General features: G+C 38.6%; 1 protein-coding gene across 2 annotated transcripts in view; it reads right to left on the bottom strand.

The window, feature by feature from the left end:
- LOC140190682 (protein-tyrosine sulfotransferase 2-like) overlaps positions 1-21,877 on the bottom strand; it is a 93,106-nt gene that overhangs the window by 5,300 nt on the left and 65,929 nt on the right. For both annotated transcript variants that reach the window (XM_072247468.1, XM_072247469.1), the window contains 4 exons: positions 15,320-16,261; positions 9,232-9,430; positions 5,640-5,690; positions 4,652-4,701 (listed from right to left, as the gene is read on the bottom strand). In XM_072247468.1, the coding sequence (XP_072103569.1) occupies positions 4,669-4,701; positions 5,640-5,690; positions 9,232-9,430; positions 15,320-16,179 (1,143 nt within the window). In that variant the 5' untranslated portion in view covers positions 16,180-16,261 and the 3' untranslated portion in view covers positions 4,652-4,668. The remainder of the gene's footprint in view (positions 1-4,651; positions 4,702-5,639; positions 5,691-9,231; positions 9,431-15,319; positions 16,262-21,877) is intronic.

A 21,877-nucleotide genomic window follows, 5' to 3' on the forward strand; every position in this document is an offset into this window, starting at 1 on the left:
GATTTAGAAAAATGTCCCTGCAAAATATTTTAAGTGATATAATGCATTGTGGCAACTCTCTTATGACACATAGGACATCGAAGACAGATGGCACTAATGAAAATTCATAAATCAAGGAATATATGTGATATTAAAGTTAAGTTAATTTTATTTTTATGACTCTAGCCTTTGTGATTCCAGTGTTAACCAGCTTCGAATAAACGTCATTGATCTAAAAAGTTTTTTCTTTTTCCCAAATACTGCCTGGTATAAATAATGGCAGCACGGTAGCACAATGCTTTACAGTACTATTGACTTGGGTTCAGTTCCTGCTGCTGTCTGTACGGAGTTTGTATGTTCTCCCTGTGACCATGTGGATTTCCTCCAGAGTCCAAAGATGTACCAGTTGGTAGGTTAATTGGTCATTGTAAATTATCTTGTGATTAGGCTAGTGTTAAGTCAGGGGTTTCTGGGCAGCGTGCCTAAAGGACAGAAGAGCCTTCTCTGCACTATATCTCAATAAATAAATAAAAGTATCTTCAGCATCAGTAGCACTTTGATCTGACAACTCAAGAACTACTATTCATATACCACTTTTAATGAAATAGAAGATCTCAAGAGACTATACAGGAGCTACTAAGCTAAATCTGATAACAAACCTTTTGGCTTCATGAATGGTTAAGATCTGCATTTCACATTTAACAACTGCCTTTATTTGTTTTTTCTCCACCTGTCTCATTAATACATTAACAAGTTAACTTAATAAAAATCAGGATCACTCAGGTGTGCAAGGTCTCAGCCTATCAGATATTTCCTCTGTCCTATCCATCCTTCCCCTAGTTTTCTGTAACCTAAAACAAACCTGTGTTCTAATTTTTGCAGTTTTAATTAAGATTATTCAACTGAAGTTAACTGTTTGTTTCTTCAGGTGACACCCAACTTCTTGAATATTTCCACCATTTTGTTCTCTCCTCCCAGAAAGGTTTCTTTAATTGAGAAAAATAATTTAGCATGCTATGAAGACACACTGTTAAAAAGCCTGCTGAAAATCAGGCATTAATTTTAAGCACAGAATGTTCCAAACATCGGTGGAATAATATCCCAAAAGGGTAATTAAATGAACCAATTACCAATCAATTGAAATTAAAATCTATCAGGTTGAATCTGCCCATAAGAATTTCATCCCCACCCCTAGATGCATAAGGTGGTGCACTTCAATACAGACAGTTCACTAAAGCTTCTTACAGGAGCAAGAACTCAAACTCAACACCATGGCTGGTACTCCACTGCTTGTTTGGGTAACTTAATGCAACCTTAAACCTTCAGTTACTTTTGTTTATAATTTATTCACAGGGGATACTGTTGTTAAGGCCTTCATTTCTTGTGAGCTCCTACTTGGTCTTTAAGTGCTGGCATCGATCTGACTCTTTCAGCTAGTGTTTGTGGTGTTTCCTCGGTGATGTTAACTAGGGATTCTATGATTTTGCTTCAGCAATGACAAATGAACAGTACTGTACATGTCCAAATATGGATTTTGCGTGAGTTGAAGCTGGTGATATTCCCCATTTACTGACAACTCACGTAGGTCTTTTAGAGACGCTGCTCAAAAAACTATTGAGTGTTGTTGCAATGTTTTTGATTTTGCACACCTCCAATAATGGCTTGGTTGAGGAGCAAATAAATACTAAGGATGCTGGATGTGGATTGTGTTAATTTTTGAGCGCTGTTCAATGTGCACTCATGCAGGCAAGCACCAAATTATAATTCTATCTTATACATGGTACAAAAGTTTTAGTAAGTAAGGTACAGATCATAATATCTGATTTATAGGCCAATGGCAAATTCCAGACTGTTACCTTTGGTGAAGTTCCATGATATCAATGGGTTGTAGTTAGGAGATTTTCTTGGTGGTGATAGTCGTTTGTGCTACCCGAATTTATTAATACTTAATCAGGCTTGATCTGCTATCTTGTTACATGCAGATGAGAACAGCTCCATTGTGCTGTGCATTCAGGTAAGATGTGTCATGAGGTAAGATCTTCACAGGACTTATTGTTGGAGAAACAATCACTGATGTGATAGAGGATGGTCACACCTTGGATGCAACTGTTGTAGAATGTCTTATGCACTGAGATGACTGATTTCAAATTCCCACAACTATTTTCTACACTAGGTATGACTTAGCTGAGATAAGCAAGTTGACAGTTTCCCTCGTCTTTCTTCCCAATTCTACTTTCTGGAGGATTTGATGACAAAGTCTGGCAAAGGCTGCTTTGATATCAAGCAGAGTTTTTTTCCCTCATCTCACTTCTGAAATTTGGGATGACCAGGTGGTCCTGGTGGAAATCAAATTTGTGAGCAAGAAAAGGTTTGGTAGATACCATTTAAGAGAACTGTCAAAAATCCTTTCATCACTTTGTTAATGCTCTATAAGACGGTACAGGTCAGAATGTGTTTCCCTCTCTTCTTCCGTTCTGGATATACCAAAAGAAAAAAAGGATCTAACTGGCAATTTTTTTTTTTACCCAAGTTGCATTTGTAATGAATAATTAAAGGCATAGGCAGTTCAGGAACATGTGGAATAAATGAATTAGCCGCAGGTTGGTTTCTGTTGACAATGTGGATCTTAACAGGACTAAGGTATCATAATTCCTTTAATTATTCTATCTAAAATTGATCGCAAATGATCTGGCTTCTTCAAACCTGTTTCTAATAACATTGTTAATGTCAGATAGTTTGCTCTGAACATGTCAGTTCAATCAATCACCCCATTAGCTTCCTGACAAAAAGGTGAGAAGAAACACTTGGGTTATCAGCCAATGCCCCATTCCTATTTGCAGTGAATATCAAGGACTATATGCATATAGATCAGCATACTCCCCATCAAGAATCAAGTTTTCAACAGGAATTTGCTTGTGACCTCAGGCAGTAAGGGATGTTGACCTGAATCTAATTTGCCAACATAACTATGAAAAGACCTCAATAGGTTTTTGTTTCAAGGAGACCACAGCAGTAAGGTGAATACCAGGAGCAAGAGCTTTCACCTCCTGTCAGGAATCCAAACACAGATACAGAACACTGAACTAATATGAGCCACTCAATAAGGGTTCTGGTTGACTAACCATGGCATCCTGAAATAGTGGTTCCATTGTGTGGACAGTTTGAGAGGAGTCTTTCACTACAGCCACAGTGAGTGTTCATAATCATGTGCTACATGATCCATAACTTTGGAATACAAAGGGAAGTTGCCACTGAGCCTCTCCAAGGGAAAGAAGGTTGAACAGGGATGAAAGTTGCCAGGCAGAAAATTAATGAAAAACAAACTTATAAACCACCCTTCCTCTTTCCTAGAACTATACATATGATTCTTATTACTGCACCCAAACAACATTGATTTACTTTTGTTGAATGTCTACTATTATGAAATCAACACGATCACCTGTATTTTCATTGTTTATTTGACACTTGGTTTTTGAATCCTGTGCAGCAAGTCAGGCTATACTACTGAAGTGCAAAAGTCAATTATACTGAATAATTGGCTTACTGCATAACTGGCCAGTTCTGATCCAGAGAAAGCAGGCTATCTGAAGATGTTGAACTTCATATACAAGTTGTTAGTGCAGCAGATAGAGAGTAGTCTAGGCAGTAATGCAGTAATAATGCTTTTAGAATGCTCAATAAAGACAGGGAATAATATTTGGGTTGCAACACCTGTCCTTTTATTCTTTTCTCTTCAGAGACCCAACAGTCCATTCAGATGAAATAGTAATTCACTTGCACTACTTCCAATTCAGCGTACTGCTTTAAATCTTCATAACATCTCCTCCACGAGGAAACAGATTGGGTACCTTTTTTGTAGAGTATCTGCATTCAGTCCACAGGATCATATTTGAGATTCCTTTTGTTTGTCACTTAAGTTCTCCATTCTACTCTGGCATGTGTCCTCCTGCACTGTTATTACTACACCCAATGTAATCTTGAGGAACTGCACCTCACCTTCTTTCTAGCATACTGCAGCCTTGCAACATCAAGTTCAACAACTTCATGCAACTTGCTTTCACTGTTTGTATCACGACTGGTTAAATGCTGCTGGGTCACTGTGGATTTCTGGCATTTTCTGTTTTGATTTCAGATTTCCAGTGTCTGTAATCTTTTGATTTTCATTTCTTAATAAGCAGGGGCGATGTTTTGGCAATTCAGCTGCTCTGTTTTTATCCACTAAGTTGGGGCTGTTGTGCATTCTATTCATTTAGCCATCTTGGCTTTCCTTCTCTTCCCTGCTTATATCACCAGTTCTTCCAATGCAGAAGACTGATAAGTAAGGAACATTAAACAGATGCCATGATTAGAATTCATCTGAAAGGCACACCTACAGCCAGAGTGAAGCTTTTAAGAGATGTCCAATATGATATACAAGTTATGAGTAATATTAATGCTAAATTTGATATTATTCAACTAAACACCTTACACGATGTATTGAAGCTACATCCTGATATCAACCTTTTTTGCATAATGGAAAAAAAAGTATAGAATAGCAGAAGTTACACATAACTTAATATTTAATGCATGGCATGTAATGTGGTCTGGTAATATATAGAGAGCATGTCTGCCAAAGGTCATAGATGAAGTAATCGTTATTTTACATTCTATGTACTAAGAGAAGTATATACACCTGTCTTTACAGCATTGTTACTGAGATCCAGTCATGGAAGCATTCTTTACCTATAAAAAGAAAAAAAAACACATAGATTTAAGTGACACACAGCCCTATTTAAACTATAAAATGAATGCATGAATTCTAACTTGCTTATTTTCATTATAACACAGTTATCAAAAGCATTTTTTGAACAATTTAATAACCTGCATTTGTTCTCAATGCAAATTTTATACAAAGGCAAATAACATTTCTAATCAGTGCAGGTATAAACACTAATTTTCCAAGATTGCGCCACAAGTAAGCACAGCTCAGTTATTCTCAGTTGTAATGCTAGGATACGTGATTCCTGCACGTAACAAAAAGGATTAAAAGCCAGTGATAGAGAGAGTGAGGGAATTTATTGAATTCTTAAAGCTGTTGGTTAATTAAAGAGAGCTGATCATAATTTAACATCAGTTGTTCTTGTATTGGAGGTGATCATTACTGACAAGGCCAGCACTTTTTGATCATCTTTATCTGGCCCTGAAATGAGAAGGCAGTTTGGAGTCAATTACAGGGTGGCCATGTGATCTATTATGACATAGCTCATTTATGCTAATACAGTAAGAAAATGAGCTAAGTAGTAGATCAACAATGAGCTAAGAAAGGGGAGCCAGCTAAACAAGTTCAGTCCTGGCTAGAATACTGGGTTCCTGAATTCTGAGGGCAAGGATGGGCTTAAGGCACTGCAGTGATCTTTACAAAATCCAATGATTGATCACAACCAAATATTTTTCTAGTTAAAATAAAACCTGAATTCTCTGCCAGACTTACTTGAGATTAATTTCACCCATGTTAATTTTACAAAGCCCCAGAAACAGATGAATATTTTCAACTTGTTATAAAATGGATATATGCAGATTATTAGACAATAGAAACATCAGAAATAAGTGAAAATTGTTACTGGCTTGGTGCCTGAAGCCTATTTTGAACTGGACAAAATTGCAAAACACACGTGACCTACCAGAGAAGGTCCTTTCAAATTGGCAGGTGTTTTAAAGTCACCCTGCAATAGCTGTGAATAACATGAACAAAAATTTGTTAGCAATATACTTAAGTTTGCAGTGGCCAAGTCCAGTAGCACACACTATTCCTTTAATTTTTAAATGAATTGAAAACTTGTCAGTAATGTTCAGAGCTGGGCACAAAAGGATAATGAAACTCCATATACTGAAAGCAAGATCTTCAATTTCAGCTTCATTTCACACAGGTATAAAACAGGCTTTAAAACATTATTACAGTGGATGGCATTGGTGAACACATTTTGAGCTGCAGACTATATCATCCATTGTATCACAGTACTATCAAGAATTTGCACATTCAAATTCATAGTAAATCATAAAGGATCAAAAAAATAGTTTGGTATTTCTTACTGCGTTTATTGCCCTTCTGTGATTCTAGCTTATTTTAACCCAAAATAAAAATCCAAACACATCCCCTTGAAGTTACTTGCACTCCCATCTTTTTAAAATGATCTTTCCCATTCACTGAATAAGATCCCCAATTTGTACCGAAAAGATACCCCTTACTCAGTGCAGTATTCTTCCAGCAGTATTTTTCATGTCTACTAAAAAATACGATTATTAGGTTACAAACTGGCACCACAATATCATATCAACACAGACAAAATGCTGGAGGAACTCAGCAGGCCTGGCAATATCTATGGGAAAAAAGTACAGCTGACGTTTCGGGTCAAGACACTTCATCAAGGTTGGAGGGAAAAAAAAGATGGAGTCAGAGTTAGAGGGAGGGAAGGAAGAAACACAAGGTGATAGGTGAAACTGGGAAGAGGAGGAGTGAGATAGAGCTGGGAAATTAATTGGTGAAAGAGGTATAAGGCTGGAGAAGGGGGAGGAGCACCAGAGGGAGGTGATGGGCAGTTAAGGAGATAAGGTGAGAGAGGGAAATGGGAACAGGCAATGGTAAAGAGGAGGGATGGAGATATTACCAGAAGTTTGTGAAATCAATGTTCATACTATCAGATTGGAGGCTACCCAGACAGAATACAAGGTGTTGCTCCTCCAATTTGAGTGTGCTTCATCGCAACAATAAGGCGGCCATGGACTGGCATGTCAGAATGAGAATGGGAGGTGGAATTAAAATGGGTGGCTACTGGGAGATCCCGCTTTTTCTGGCGGACAGATAGAAAGTGCTCAATGAAGCGGTCTCCCAATCTATGTTGGGTCTCACTGATATACAGGAGACCACAGAAGTGTCACCTCACCTGGAAGAACTGTTTGGGTCCCTGAATGGTACTGACAGAGGTGGTGCAGAGGCAAGTGTAGCACTAATTCTGCTTGCAAGGAGGGAGATCAGTGGGGAGGGACAAATGCACAAGGGAGTCGCATAGGGATTAATCCATACGGAAGCAGAAAGTGGGGAGGAGGGAAATATGTGCTGCACATGGAGGCTGGTGGGGTGGTAGATGAGGACAAGATGAACCCTATCCCTGGTGGGGTGGTGGGAGGATGGGGTGAGGGCAGATGTGCACAAAATGGAAAGGATGCAGTTGAGGGCAGTGTTGATAGTGGAGGAAGGGAAGTCCTTTCTTTGAAGGAGGAGGACATCTCCTTCATTCTGGAATGAAAAGCCTCATCCTAGATCAGATGTGATGAAGACGGAGGAATTGAGAGAAGGAAATGGCATTTTTACAAGTAACAGGGTGGGAAGAGGTATTGTCCAGGTAGCTGTGAATCAAAAGGTTTATAATAGATTTTCTACTGATAACTGTCTGCAGAGATAGAGACAGCGAGATCGAGAAAGGGGAGAGAAGTGTCAGAAATGGACCAGATAAACTTGAGGGCAGGGTGGAAATTGGAGGCAGTGAAGTTGACAAGCTCCACATGGATGTAGGAAGCAGTACCGATGCAGTTGTCGATGTAGCATAGGAAAAGTTGGGGAGTGACACCAACGTAGACTTAGAACAGACCTGTTCTACCTAGCCAACAAAAAGCCAGACATAGCCGGGACCCAAGTGAGTGCCCATCGCGACATCTTTTGTTTGAAGGAAGTGGGAGGATTATTGAGAGTGAGGACAAGTTCTGACAGATGGAGGAGAGTGGTGTTGAGGGGAACTGGTTGGGTCTAGTGTTGAAAGAAATAGTGAGCTTTGAGGCCTCTTGATGGGGGGTGGAGGTGTATAGGGACTGGGCATCCATGATGAAAATAAGGGAACCTGAAATCATTGAAAAGATCAAGAGCATGTGAAGTGTCACGGATGTAGGTAGGAAGGGATTGAACCAGGAGGCATAAAACTGACTTGAGGTATGCAGATGAGTTCAGTGGAGCAGCAACAAGCAGAGATAATGGGTCTACCTGGACAGGCAGGTTTGTGGATCTTGGGTAGGAAGTAGAAACGGGAGGTGTGGGGTGAGGGATCTATGAGGTTGGTGGCAGTCCAACCTCATAGAGGTTGAGATCCCCAAATTTAATGAGGTCAGTGATGGTGTAGGAGACAACGGCCTGGTGCTCCTTAGTGGGATTCTGTTCGAGGGGCAAGAAAGAAGAGATCATATCCTTATCTGATGCACACTCTAGAAGCCCTAGAATGCTGCTGCCAACTCAGCCATTGAAAAACATTATAAACTTCTTATTTAGGGGACAGAAACTTGTAATAACCAAAAACATAAAAATTATTGCTTCCAGTACATTAATATAGTAAACACAAAATAAGCTACCTATCACCTCCCTCATGGTTCTGCCTCCTTCTACTACCCATTGTGTTTTCCCCTATTCCTTCTTCACCTTTCCTGCCTATCCCCTCCCTGCTTCTCCTCCCCCACCCCTTTATCTTTCACCTTACTGGTTTTTTACCTGGAACCTACCAGCCTTCTCCTTCCTACCCTCCCCCACCTTCTTTATAGGGCCTCTGCCCCTTCTCTCTTCAGTCCTGATGAAGGGTTCCACCCTGAAACGTCGACTCGTTTCCACAGATGCTGCCCAACCTGCTGAGTTCCTCCAGCGTGTTGTGAGTGTTATATTAATATAGTAACCTTGCTCCATTACTTATCAACCTTAAAAAACCCCTCAAACTTTGAATGTACAATGAAAAATTAATTCTTGAAATAGTTGATGAACCAATAAGCACTGATCAGTATCCATGATTCACTACATATCAAATTCTTACGATCAGAAAACTGTATTGCACCATTTTTAGACATAAAAAATTAAATTACAGATTGATGGATGGGACTTAAATTAATCTCATTGCTTCCAGGGAAGAAAGGGGAAGCATTTTTTAAACCAGATATTAATCCTTGCTAGGAAGTACAGACATCATAAGAAAATGGTATGGAGCTTGGCTTTGATACTGACCCAGTTGAAAATTCAAATAAAGAATAATTATTTGGCATGATACCCTCTGCAGCAGACATGACCACAGTGAAAGAGATAGCAAATTAATAAGTCCATAAACAAGGACCAAATTGAGAGCCATAAGCCATTCACATGCACTAACTGACAATAATTATAGACCAAGAAGTGCCTTATCTGCAATACAATAAAAAAAATTAAAACTTGAAAGCTATAAGTATTTTGAGTAAGATGTTTGAACATACCCTTTTGGTGTTATTAATTACTAATGCATCAGGATTTCCATAATTTGGTGGATTGGCATTGGGATCATAGCCTAATTTGGCCAACATTGGTGCTATCCTTGCCATTTCCTCAACCACACCATCAGGAATGTGTCCCACCCACTTGGTCAAAGCCTCAAGATTAACTGGCTTGATAACTTGGTCAGTGGATCTCTCTATTCTGCAAAAGGAGAAAAAATATAGTTTTATAAAATACCAGGTTTATGATTAGCTCTATCAAATATTACTACTCACTACTAGTTAGTACCCTAAATTTGGAAGATTGGGGACATAGATGGGAGCTTTAAAAGAAACATCTTAGATTTGACCGGTTTTCCTGAGGCTCTTTTGATCGTGGCTGAGATTTTCCAGAATCCTCAGCTACTCATCATTATTCCAATCTGATCCTCCGTATCCTGCCCATCCTCAGTAGAGTTACTTTTTCACATTTGACTGGTCAAAACAATGCTAAAAAATATACATTGGAATATTTAATCAGAGAAAAAATTCATATTTAAGTTTTAGAAAACTGAAATCATTCAGGGCCCTGGGATGTCTTTACTGAGTAGAGTAATGCAAATACCCAAGACATTTTATACATTAAAAACAAGTGGGCAGCTAGGGAGAGGGAAGGATGACTCAAGGATAAAGGAGAAAATTTATGCCTGGAGCCAGAGAAAGGTACAAAATAAATACTTGGTATTAGTATTCACCAAAGAGAAGGAAATGAAGGATATCAGGATGAGCATGGGGAATGCTAATATTCAATGGAATTTTGGTAGCAAGGAGTTAGTATTTGGCCTCTTGAAAAACATTAGATTAGGCAAATACCTTGGGCCTAATAGCATGTATCTCAGTTACTGAGAGGGGTGAGGCAGGGAGGCATGTTGGAGGTTGCTGGAGCTTTGACAGATATTTTTGTATCTTCTCTAGTTATAGGTGAGGTCCTAGAGACCTGGTGGGCAGCCAACATTATTGATTTGTTTAAGAAAGGCAACAGAGATAATCCAGCAAATTATAGACCAGTGAATCTTGCATCAGGGGTAGGTAATTTAGTGGAGAGGATTCTTACGGACAGGACTTGCGTGCATTTGTAAAGCATCATAGTAAGCATGGCTCTGTGCAGGGCAGGTCATGCCTGACAAACTTGATGAGAGATTTTTTGAGAAGGTGACTAAGATGAGTGATGAAGTTGTCTAGATGGGCTTAGTAAGATATTTGAAGCCCCTCATGGTAAGCTGATACAGAAAATTGAGACATGTGGGATCCAAATTGACTTAGTATATTAGATTCAAAATTGGCTTGGCCATAGGGGACAGAAGACAGTGTTCTGTAACCAATGGAATTCTGCAGGAACCAGTGCTGGGATCTCTGTTGTTTATGACATGTCTCAACTATTTGGACAAAACTGCAGATGGGCTGATTAAAGAGTTTGCATGCAACACAAAATTTGGTGGAGTTATGGGTACTGATGGTGGTTTTCATAGGATATAGTAAGATATAGATCAATCAGAGAAATGGCAGATGGAATTTAATCCGGGCAAGTGAGGAGTTGCACTTTGAGGGTGAGGATCAAATATAAGGGAAACGCAGTAAAGGGCAGGTGCAAGTTCATAGTTTCCCGAAACACAAGTAGAGATGGTGGTAAAGAAGGTACAGTGGCATGCTTGCCTTCATTGATCGGGGTATTGGGTATAGAAGTCAGGTAGTCATGTTGCAGCTGCACACAGCTTTAGTTAGTTTGTAGTATTCTGGGCAATTCTAGTCAATATATTACAGGAAGGATGTAGAGACTTGAGAGTTTGTAGAAGTTCTCCAGGTTTCCTCAATTACAGTGCATTAGCTATGAGGAGAGATTAGACAAACTTGGATTGTTTTTTCTGGAACACTGGAGGTTGAGGGAAAACCTAGTAAAAGTTTATAAAATTATGAGGGATGTAGTTTGGGTAGTCAGAGACATTTTCTCCAGGATAGAAATGTCACAGACCAGAGAGCTTAAGTTTAAAGTGGAAGGGGGGGGGGGGGGGGAAGGAGGAGTCTAAAAGGAGATTTGTGAAACAAGATTGTGTAAATTAACAGTGTGGTAGATGCTTGGATCATGCTAACATGGAATGTTGGAGCCGATATAATAGTAATATTTAAGTAATTTATACAGGAACATTGACATGCATGGAATGGAAGGATATGGACTGGCACTACAGTCGGCATAGACATCATGTGCCAAAGGGACTGCTCCTGATCCATGTTCTATGAACTACAGATTGAAAAACACACAATTCAAAATATACAGAAAATAAACAATCTTTCACAAGTTCTTTTAACTTATCAAAATGAAATATCTTGAAACAATTTCTTTAATAGTTTGGATTGCATGTCAAAAGCTAAGATTAAGCTTGGATATTTATGGCTGTGCCACTGCTGTTTACTCAATGTTTTGCAAAGGTTAATTTAGGAACTCAAGCCGCTCTTTATTTGAAGCATAAAATATAGCAAGATCAAAACTCAACATCAGGATTAATTGCATGAGAGTAAAACATTTTCTCAATACAAAAAGTGACCTCCAATCATCCTCATCTAGGATACAAAGAAACTTTTAAGAGGCTTTTTTCTTAAAAACAAACATGGACTGATGATGCTAGATGAACAGTCCTGACACCAGCAACCAAATACCAGTAGAACTCATTAGTTAAACACTGTGTTTGGATCAAGGTTACATACTTCCTTTTTTTGATTTGAGAAGTAAGTAACTGTTGATCTTCAAACTGTATTCTTAACTTAATATTAGAACTATAGGTCTTTTAAAATAAAAAGTTGTACTTCCAATCATGTAAGAAGAAAACTTTTTTTTAAAAAAAAAACAAGCAGCCAATCACTGACATCATTTTGAAAGCCAGAGCAAATTAAATATCTACTCTGTGCTATCTACTTGGGACACGTAAATGGTGTTTCTTCTCTAGAACGTTGATACACTTGTGGCAAGAATGTGAAAGGTTCACAATTAATTCTTGGAAAGGCAAGTTTATTGTTCAAGGGGAAATTCAGCAGACTGTACCAGTATTAGAATTTAGAAGAATAAGAGCTTATCCAATTGAGATATACAATATTCACATGAGGCTTGTCTGGGTAGGTGCAGGGATGACATTTCCTTTGGAAGAAGTACTTAGAGACTGGACTTTAAATCTCAAAATAAATATTCTGCCATTCTAGACAGAAGTATCCAGAAACTTCTTCATCCAAGATGAAATCTAGAGGCTTAGTCACTGAGTATATTCAACACGAGATCAAAATTTACTTTTGCTCTTAATGGATGAAATTAATGAATGAAAATGGCACTGAAGTAAAACATTCATCATTACCTGACAGCCTGGTATGGGAAAACCAATGCCCTTGAAGGGAAAATTCTACAAAAAGTAGTTTGATACAACCGAGTCCATCACAGGTTAAGCCCTCCCCACCACTGAGCACATTGATACAGAGCGCTGTCACAAGAAAGCAGCTTCCATCATCAGGGACACCTGCCACCCAAGTCATGGTCTCTTCTCGCTGCTACCATCAGGAAGAAAGTACAGGAGCCTCAGGACCCATGCTACCAAATTCAGGAGCAATTATTACCCCTCAACCATCAGGGCTCCTGAACCAGAGGGGATAACTTCTCATAACTTCACTTGCCCCATCACTAAACTGTTCCCACAACCTGTGGACTCACTTTAAAAGACTCTTCATCTCATGCTCCCCAATATTTACTGCTTATTTGTTTATTTTAAAAAATCTTTTTGTATTTGTACACTGGCTGTCCACCTTTCTGTGCAGTATTTCATTGATTCTATTATTGTTATTGGATTTATTGAGTACGCCTGCAAGAAAATCTCAGGGTTGTACTTTGAACTTTGAAAAGGAATGGGTTCAAATGGCTAACTACTGCTGTTTTAAATTCTTGTGTTTTCCTTTAGCATGTTTCTTGAAAGCTATGACTTTGATAAGTTTTGTCATTTATCCTAACTTGCATCAAGAACTACTCATCAGTCAAATGCTTGTTGATCAACATTACGTTCAATTGTTGCAACATCTTAATCTCAAGTCTCATCCTCTACAGTCTGCCCACTATCTCATGCTTTAATGCAAATAACTCTGTAATCACAAGTCTTCCAATGCCATCCCCTTGTCATAGATCATAGATACAGCATGCAAAAGGTCTTTCAGGCTACTGAGTCCACAATGTACATCAAATACCGATTTACACTGATCTTCCTTTTTAATCCCTTTTTAAAAAAATCCTTCCTACATTCTCATCAGCTCACCTATACACCAAGGAAAATTTACAGTGGTCAGTTCTATCAACCACATCATTGGTCATCAACAGAATGTGCAAACTTAACATGGACATACACAAGGTCAGAATTGAACCCAAACGTTTAGTACTCCAAGGCATCTCCTTTATGAGCTGTTCTGCTATGCAGCTCTCAATTCCCAATTTTAATGTAACTGACATTATAGGAGCTAAACACCTGATAGCGGACTATTGTTAATCGACTACAGGTTCACCTTCAACACTACAATTTCAAGCAAATGCTTCTGCACACACACTCCCATATCTGGCACTTGACATCGCCCTTTGCAACTGGATCTTTGACTTCCTGATCAACAGATTGCAATCAGCAAGGATAGGCACAATTATGTTCAACATTGATGCACCAAAAGACTGCAAACTCATCCCCCTATTCTACTCTCTATACACGCACAACTGCGTAGCCAGATTCGGCTCTAATTCCATCTACATTTGCAGATGATACTACCATAGTGGGCTGAATCTCAAATACTGATGCGTCAGAGTACAGGAAGGAGATGGAGAACCTAGTAGTCTCATGACAACATCCTTTCCCTCAATGTCAGTAAAATAAGAGCTGGCCATTTACTTCAAGAAGGGAAGGGCTCCTGTTTACATCAATGGTGCTAAGGTCAGAAGAATTGTGAGCTTCAAGTAATTAGGAGTGAACATCAGTTATAGCCTGTCCTGGGACAAGCACATAAAGCCATGGCCAAAAAACATTCTTCAGCACCTCTACTAGATTTTGCCATGTCCTCAATTTTAATTGGTGTACCACAGGAAATATCCTGTCAGGATACATTATGGCTTGCTATAGCAACTGCCCTGCCCATGACTGCAAGAAAGTGCAGAGTTGTGGACATAGCTCAGCCTCTCCTCTAATGTCTGTTTACACTTCTTACTGCCTCGGTAAAGCAACCAGCATAATCAACAACCCAGCCCATTCCTGACATTCTCTCTTCTCCCACCGCGGCCCCCCCGCCCCATCCCGTCATCAGGCAGAAGATACAAAGCCTGAAAGCACATACCATCAAGTTCAAGAAGGACTTATACTCCACTGTTATAAGACTATTAAATAGTTCCCTAGTATGTTAAGAGGTACTCCTGACCTCAGAGTCTACCTTGTTAAGGCCTTGCACCATATTGTTTATACATACTGCACTTCATCAGTAACTGTAACACATTATTCTGTATTCTCTTGTACTATTTTAATACTTAGCTGCAATTAAATTATCTGTTTTGTCAGCATGTAAAATAATTTTCCACTGTACCTCAGTATGTGTGACAGTAATAAACCAATTTACCAACTTATTGATTGCTTTCTTCTAAAACTTGAGTAACACCAATATGTTGCCACTGAATTCAATGGTACCAACACTTTGTCTGTATCATGTTCCTTTGCTTTAATTAAAATACATATTGAGAATAAATACTACCATTCAAACAAAAATTTACAAATCCAACTCTGTCCCAGGTTAGCTGCTCTGGAGAGGCGGAGAGCAGTGTGGTTGCTACGATTAGCTATGGAATCACTGTGTTGAGAGAAGTTTAACAAAGTTCTTAACTGTGAAATATAGTGATCTATTGGTATCCAATATCAGTGGACATTGCATGGCTAAAGGCTCAGCTGTGATGTTCACCACTTAAATAAGCTTTTAGTACTGGTCCTGCAACTGAAGTGTAGCATATCCACACAATGTCTTCAAGGGAAGGAGGGGGAAAGAAAAACACAAAATACAAACACACTTTGAAAGTGAGACACCTCCTGCTTTTCCTATTAATTCTTCATGATGCAGAACAGCATCACTCCATGGAATATCCAAAAATGTCATGATCTGCTCCATTGTCTTTTTAGGATGCAATACCAGCTGTTCATAATAAACTGAGAGACACCTGGAGGGTCCCACCTCCATACACTGGCTATACATAATTTCAATAGCCTTGTTCCATTTGATTATACAATCCCTGTAGCTACTAAGATCAAAGCCAGCAATCGTCACTTTTCTTGTAATCATTGAGTGCACAGATGCTCGTCCATCTCGGATCATTAATATAAATTTAGATTTTGAGAACAGTCTTGATAGATAATTTAAAGACTTTAAGGTGAAAGGATCTTTATTGCACAAATATTTTGCAGGTTCACCATGTTTTGCAATTACTTCTAAGATAAATGCTTGCAATGCTGAGTCCAGGACATGGTCCGTCACTCCTGCTTCATTCAAGCGCATCCTTTCACGTTCTGATTTAGACCACACCTGACGCATGGCCAGCACACGTGGGATGATCCGTGTTTCTTCACCACAGCGGATGTCTGGATGTGCATCCATCATGGCTCGCATTAATGTTGTCCCACTTCGTGGGACTCCACCTATGAAGATTAGGGGCATATTTTTACTGTAGCGATATTCAATGTGGTTTGAATTATACATGACAAATTCTTCCTTTTCAGGTTTCATCATGCTGTGTGTTCGTCGGCCATGAAACCATCCTCCATTCTCATTTAGTATTTGTTGACACTCCCACATGTGCTGGCCCATATGAACTACCATTATTGTAGCAACAGCACAGCAAAGGAGCAGAACAACCCTTCTCATGCTGATACGCATATTTGATAATTTAACTTTTCAGCTTGGCACTGTTTTCAGCTTCCATGTATTTTGCTCATTTCAGCAGGCTTTCAATGCATATCTAAAAGGAAAACAAAAACAGATCACTTAGCATTAACATAGCTCCTTCCATCTTCAATAATGCTGATAGACTTTTTTTATATTATTGAGGGTGGATCACCTTCTAAGGTGCACTTTTGCAGGACATGTGAAATCAAGGGACACCACAGACCAGAAATTATTGCCGTTAGTAAAAGTGCTCAGTTAAAATACTGCATGACAATTGTGCAATTTTAATGGTGCTGTACTCAGCATATAAAACAGTAGCACACAAGAAACAATGATGAATGTTTAAGAATGTTTTACATGCAAATTTGCACTAGGGAAACTATACTACCTCAAACACCCATGACTGTCAAATATGGGGTATACAAGGGGGACAATATGTCCTTGATACCATTCACAAATTAGTTAACAAAAAATTGGGTTCTGAGCATCAGCTTCCTTTGTCTTTATTTATACTCTCATGTATTTCAATGATATATATATATATATATATATATATATATATATATATAATATTCCAGATCCATATGATTATGTGAATAAAGAGCCTGTAAAAACTGCCAAACTTTTAAAGTCTTAGAATGGCTACTTGGAAGCTAAAATTGAATGGTACCCTCAAGATTGAAGATATGGAGGAAGGCAGGCAGTAAGAGAGATTCTGAAGTTCGTTGAACAAAATCTCTTATTGATGATAGAGCATGATGCATTCTATAATATGTGCCCAAAACAGGATTAGTAATCTTTCTCCTGGCATTAATGATCTTCACCCCTGTTTTGTAACAGAGGGCCACACACTCTACAATGTCATCAATCAAAATGCTTCCCAAAAACTTTAAACATTTTTCTATTTACTTTTCTTATATAATGTGAATTGGACCTATAAATGCAATGTCATTTTGTTGACTTCAATGATAGTTGGATTTTACAATTGCTTTTGTGTAGAAATAAAACAATGTAAAAACATGCTGATTTTACTGCTCCTGAGTTAATGCTGTCCAATAAATGATAAAATAACAGTATACATGCTTGCCACATTAAAAACCAAGTTAAAGGGAGCTTTGCCTGTGTTACCTGTAATTCCACTTTGAGACAAGGCACATGTTTCTTTCCCGCCTCTCTGAGAGACGCAGCTCACCATCAACAATAACTACAAATGAAGTTCCATGGAAAGTGGCCTTGAAACACTTTTGAGAATCTCTCAAATCAATAGAATCTGATGAATCTGTACCAAATGAATCTGTAAACATTTTTGACTAGAAACTCTTATTTCGTCTGTTTGATAGAGTGCAATTTACAACATAATCTGTAATGCAAATCACTTTAGTGGTACTCTACAAACAACCCATAATGGAAAATCTAGAAAATAGCTTCCATTAGTCTCAAAATAAATAAGAGTTAAATGTATCATAATTAGTAAAGTATGTAATTAAAGCCTGATGAGAACATTTGGATTATGAGGAGCCCAGTTACCTTACAAGTACATTTACACATCGTGATTGATGTCTACTCATGTAGACCTTACTAATGGCAGCTCAGCCCTACACTGAAGACAAGCTATTTAGGTAATCATTGGAATAGGGCTAGAAATAAGGAGAAAAGCAATATGTTACCCAAAAAAAGGGTTGGAGATCACATGAATGCCTTTCAAATAATAGTCTGATGTCTCAGCAAGATGACAAGTAACTTGAGGTAGACATCCAAGCTGCAAGAAGCCCATCTTGTCACGGAGTTCCTATAAATGGACAAACTAACAAATACTCAGGAGGTTTTATCTAACACAATGATTCATGCACTATGGATCAGAAAACGTGGCTGATTGAAGATGGGGAAAAACATTTTACAATCAATATGTAAGTAACTACTAACAAACCAATGAACCCAAGGCTTGAAATTCTTATTATTGGACTTTGTGTTCATTGATTTGTCAGTAGTTATTTACATATTGATTGTAGCCAGGAAAGGGTTCACATAGTTGGTGAAGACTTGATGCCAACCTTACTACCCATAAGGTATGAATCTTATCCCAACTGTAACTAACATGATTTTTGCAGATCTTTTTATTAAGGTCATAGGTAAAAATATAGGAAGGACTACATGGACTATTCTAAAAGTATTAGTTTTTGAATGGTAAAGCGTTTTCATCATTTGTGGCCTTATAATGTTATTGAAACAAAATTTTTAAAGCTAGGCTCTACAAGGAAACAAAATTCATTTTTGGGTAGTTGCATGGCCATTTGTAAGCCTGCCAACGTAAGAGTGTAGTTTAAGTCACATGATGGTAATTTTAAAATTAGAATTAATTTGTAATGGGTGACCAAGCACCAGAACTCCCAAGAGCTTTACAATTACTGTGAAAACCAGGGGAAACAATTATCTGCACTGCAATGTTACTGAAAATTTTATATCAAAAGCATATTAAAATATAGAATACCCATTTCATTTTCCTAATACTGCAAAAGCCAAGAGATGTGTGGAAATTACTGGCCAAGATAAGGCACCCATCCCTTGAAAATTTGTATCTGATCTTCTCCCAGAAACATACCAATGACAAGGCTAAACAGGTGATTGGATTTAGTTCCACAACACTGTCCATTAATGCAACAATTCCAAAGTTTTACCTTTGGGTACATACAAGAAAATAATCTATTTGGGTTTTCATCTGTCCATCTGAACTCAGTTAATTACTGAAAAGATAACCGATGTGCAATCACTTCAAAGGGCACAAAAAGGATGAAATCAATTAAATTTTGAAGGACACAAAGGAAGTTCTATCAGATACACAAATGTAAACTAACAAAGAATATGCAATTCATTCACATGATTTTAAAATCAATGCAAATACATTAAGGCACATTGTTTACATCATATCTGTATGCTGATGTATTTAACTATTCATAACCAATCAAGCAAAAAGAATGGGTTCAGGTTGTCAATATGGTTCAATATTGATCATTTACAGTATATACATTTTATTAATTCCTGTTGAATCATTTTCAAGTCCTTAAATTACTTCTGTGCTTTCCCTATTAGAGAGCAGATGCACCAACATGTTTTTGATTCATAATTTGTTGAAGTGAATCTTGAACAAATTTAGAGCCAATTAGAAATCTCTCAGGAAAGCTATTTTCACTATTTGAGATTAGTTTAAAACTGGATGTTTCTTTGGTTTCCTGGACAATCAAGTCTTTCAACTTACTGATAGTGCCAACACTCTGGTTGGCTATCCAATTATAATAGTTTTTCTAAACAACAAAGCAGATCCCCGAGCATGCTCCAGCAGAAATACAAAGGTTTCTTTTGATGGCAGCCTCTAGCTCAGACTAGAAACATAATACAGTAAGCATTCTTTAGTCTCATTCAAGTACCCTGCAAGAATTGGGGCAAAATTAATTATAGCCCACATCAACAAATGAAAGTTAACAGTTCACATCCATTCTTTTCAGGTTACTGTCAGGAAACTGTGATATTATATTGCAGATACCTGTGAAAGGATGAAGCATCAATGGCTTTTTCAATTACTATCTTCAGAATCTTTGAATCTACTTGAATGAACAAGTGGTGTACATTTCAATGCCATTATGTACAATATAAATTAATTCAATTTTATCTGCTAGCGCATATAATAAGGGCAGGCTAAAATCTAATAGAACAACTGGTTTTCAAAGAGTTTGCATTTCTGTTAGTTGCCACTATCCTTTGTGTAAATCATGATGCTCCATCTCCATTATACATAGACAATGATCCAAATACACCATTTTTATCTCCCAAATTATTATATTCAGCTACTGACACCCTCCTAGATGCTTTCTTTTTAAAGGTGGTGGTACAATGAGACAGAGTAATCATTCTTCAAGCTTCTCTCCTATTGATTGATCACACACTAGTATTAATGTGATTAAGAAAATGTTTACAAACTAAATGCAGTGTGTCAGGTACAAAACAGAAACAAAGTTATACAACAAGGGAACAAGCACTTCAACCCACCATGTCTGCAACAACCATGATGCTAAATTAAATTCATCTGCCTGCACAGGGTCTATATCCCACAATCACCTGCCTATTCAGGTGTCTATCTAAATGTAGCTTAAGTGGTGCTATTTGTCTGCTTCTACCATCTGCCTGGCAGGTAGCAGTCTGTGTTAAAAAAAATATTACCCAGTAAATTTTCTTTAAAGTTTCCTCCTCTCAGTTTAAAACTGTGCTCTCTAATATTTGATATTCCCACTTCGGAAGAAAGAGTCAGTCTCTTCTCACAGCTGCCATCGATAAGAAGGCATGAACAAGAGAAAATCTGCAGATGTTGGAAATCCGAGCAACACACACACAAAGTGCTGGAGGAACTCAGCAAACCAGGCAGCACCTATGGAAAAAAGTACAGTTGACTTTTCAGGCTGAAACCCTTCAGCAGGACTGATGATTTTCCATAGATACTGCCTGGCTTGCTGAGTTCTTCCAATATTTTGTGCGTGTTGGGAAGGAGGCATGGGAGCCTGAGGCCCCACAGCACTCGGATCAGGAATTGTTACTACCCTTCAACTATCAGGCTTCTGAATCAGCTTGGATAACTTCACTCACCTCAACTCTGATCTGATCACTGAACACAACCCATGAAAACATGAGTTATAGAGTCCTTGAAAGTGAGTTCAGTGTTATTTCATATTTGCAGTTTGTCTTCTTTTGCACATTGGTTGTTTGTCAGTCTGTGTGTGTAGTTCTTCATTCATTCTGTATTTCTTTGTTCTACTGTGAATGCCATAATAAAAAGAATCTTGGGGTAGTGTATGATGACATACATGTACTTAGAAAATAAGTTTACTTCAAATTTCTACCAGTTCTATGCCTTTCATAGTTTTATATATGTCTATCAGGTCATGCAGCAGTTACTGACAGTCCAGACAAAATAATCTAAGTGTCACAAGTGGCGTGATGGAAACAGACCCAAATGAGAGACACAGACAATGAAGTACAACACAAACATGAGACAGGACAGAACATAGACAGAGAGCCAGGACTTATCCTACGACAAGCCGGGACTCAACTTCATCTCCACACAAAGGTGGGACAGGTACACCTGTTGGGTAACGGCAGGATGGCCAGACTTACCCAACAGAGGCAAAGACATGTCCCCCCGCAGGGCAACGTCAAGACAGCCTGATTTACCCCACGGAGGCAAGGACAAGAAGAGGCAAACACCAAAGAACAACAGACAGTTCCATCTCTGCTCCGGGGTAACTCCAAGTCTCAGTTCAGCCAGCAATCTCAGTTGGCTACAGAAACAGCCGGATCCCTATCTAGCTCGGAGTGGCTGGCAGCCACTCAGCTGGCCCAGGAAATAGCCGAATCCATACTGCAAAGACTACTCCAACAAATGGCAACAAGGCCCCATGAAGCAGTGGTCCTCCAACCAGGCCTAGAGATCACAAATGGTTTCACTAGCCTTCCACCAGCAGGTTGCTCCAAGGGGAACTGACAAGACAAACCAGCAGCCCACACTCAGTCCCAAGGCTACTTATATTGCAAGCCCAAAGATGGGAATCAGGTACCTATGATTAATTCAAATAAGGGGAAAGCTGGAAGACCAGGAGTCCTAAGTCCACGGACCGGACCGTGAACCGGAATGCGGACATCACGG

Source organism: Mobula birostris, chromosome 31, assembly GCF_030028105.1.
Source record: "Mobula birostris isolate sMobBir1 chromosome 31, sMobBir1.hap1, whole genome shotgun sequence".
In the NCBI taxonomy this organism is placed as follows: domain Eukaryota; kingdom Metazoa; phylum Chordata; class Chondrichthyes; order Myliobatiformes; family Myliobatidae; genus Mobula; species Mobula birostris.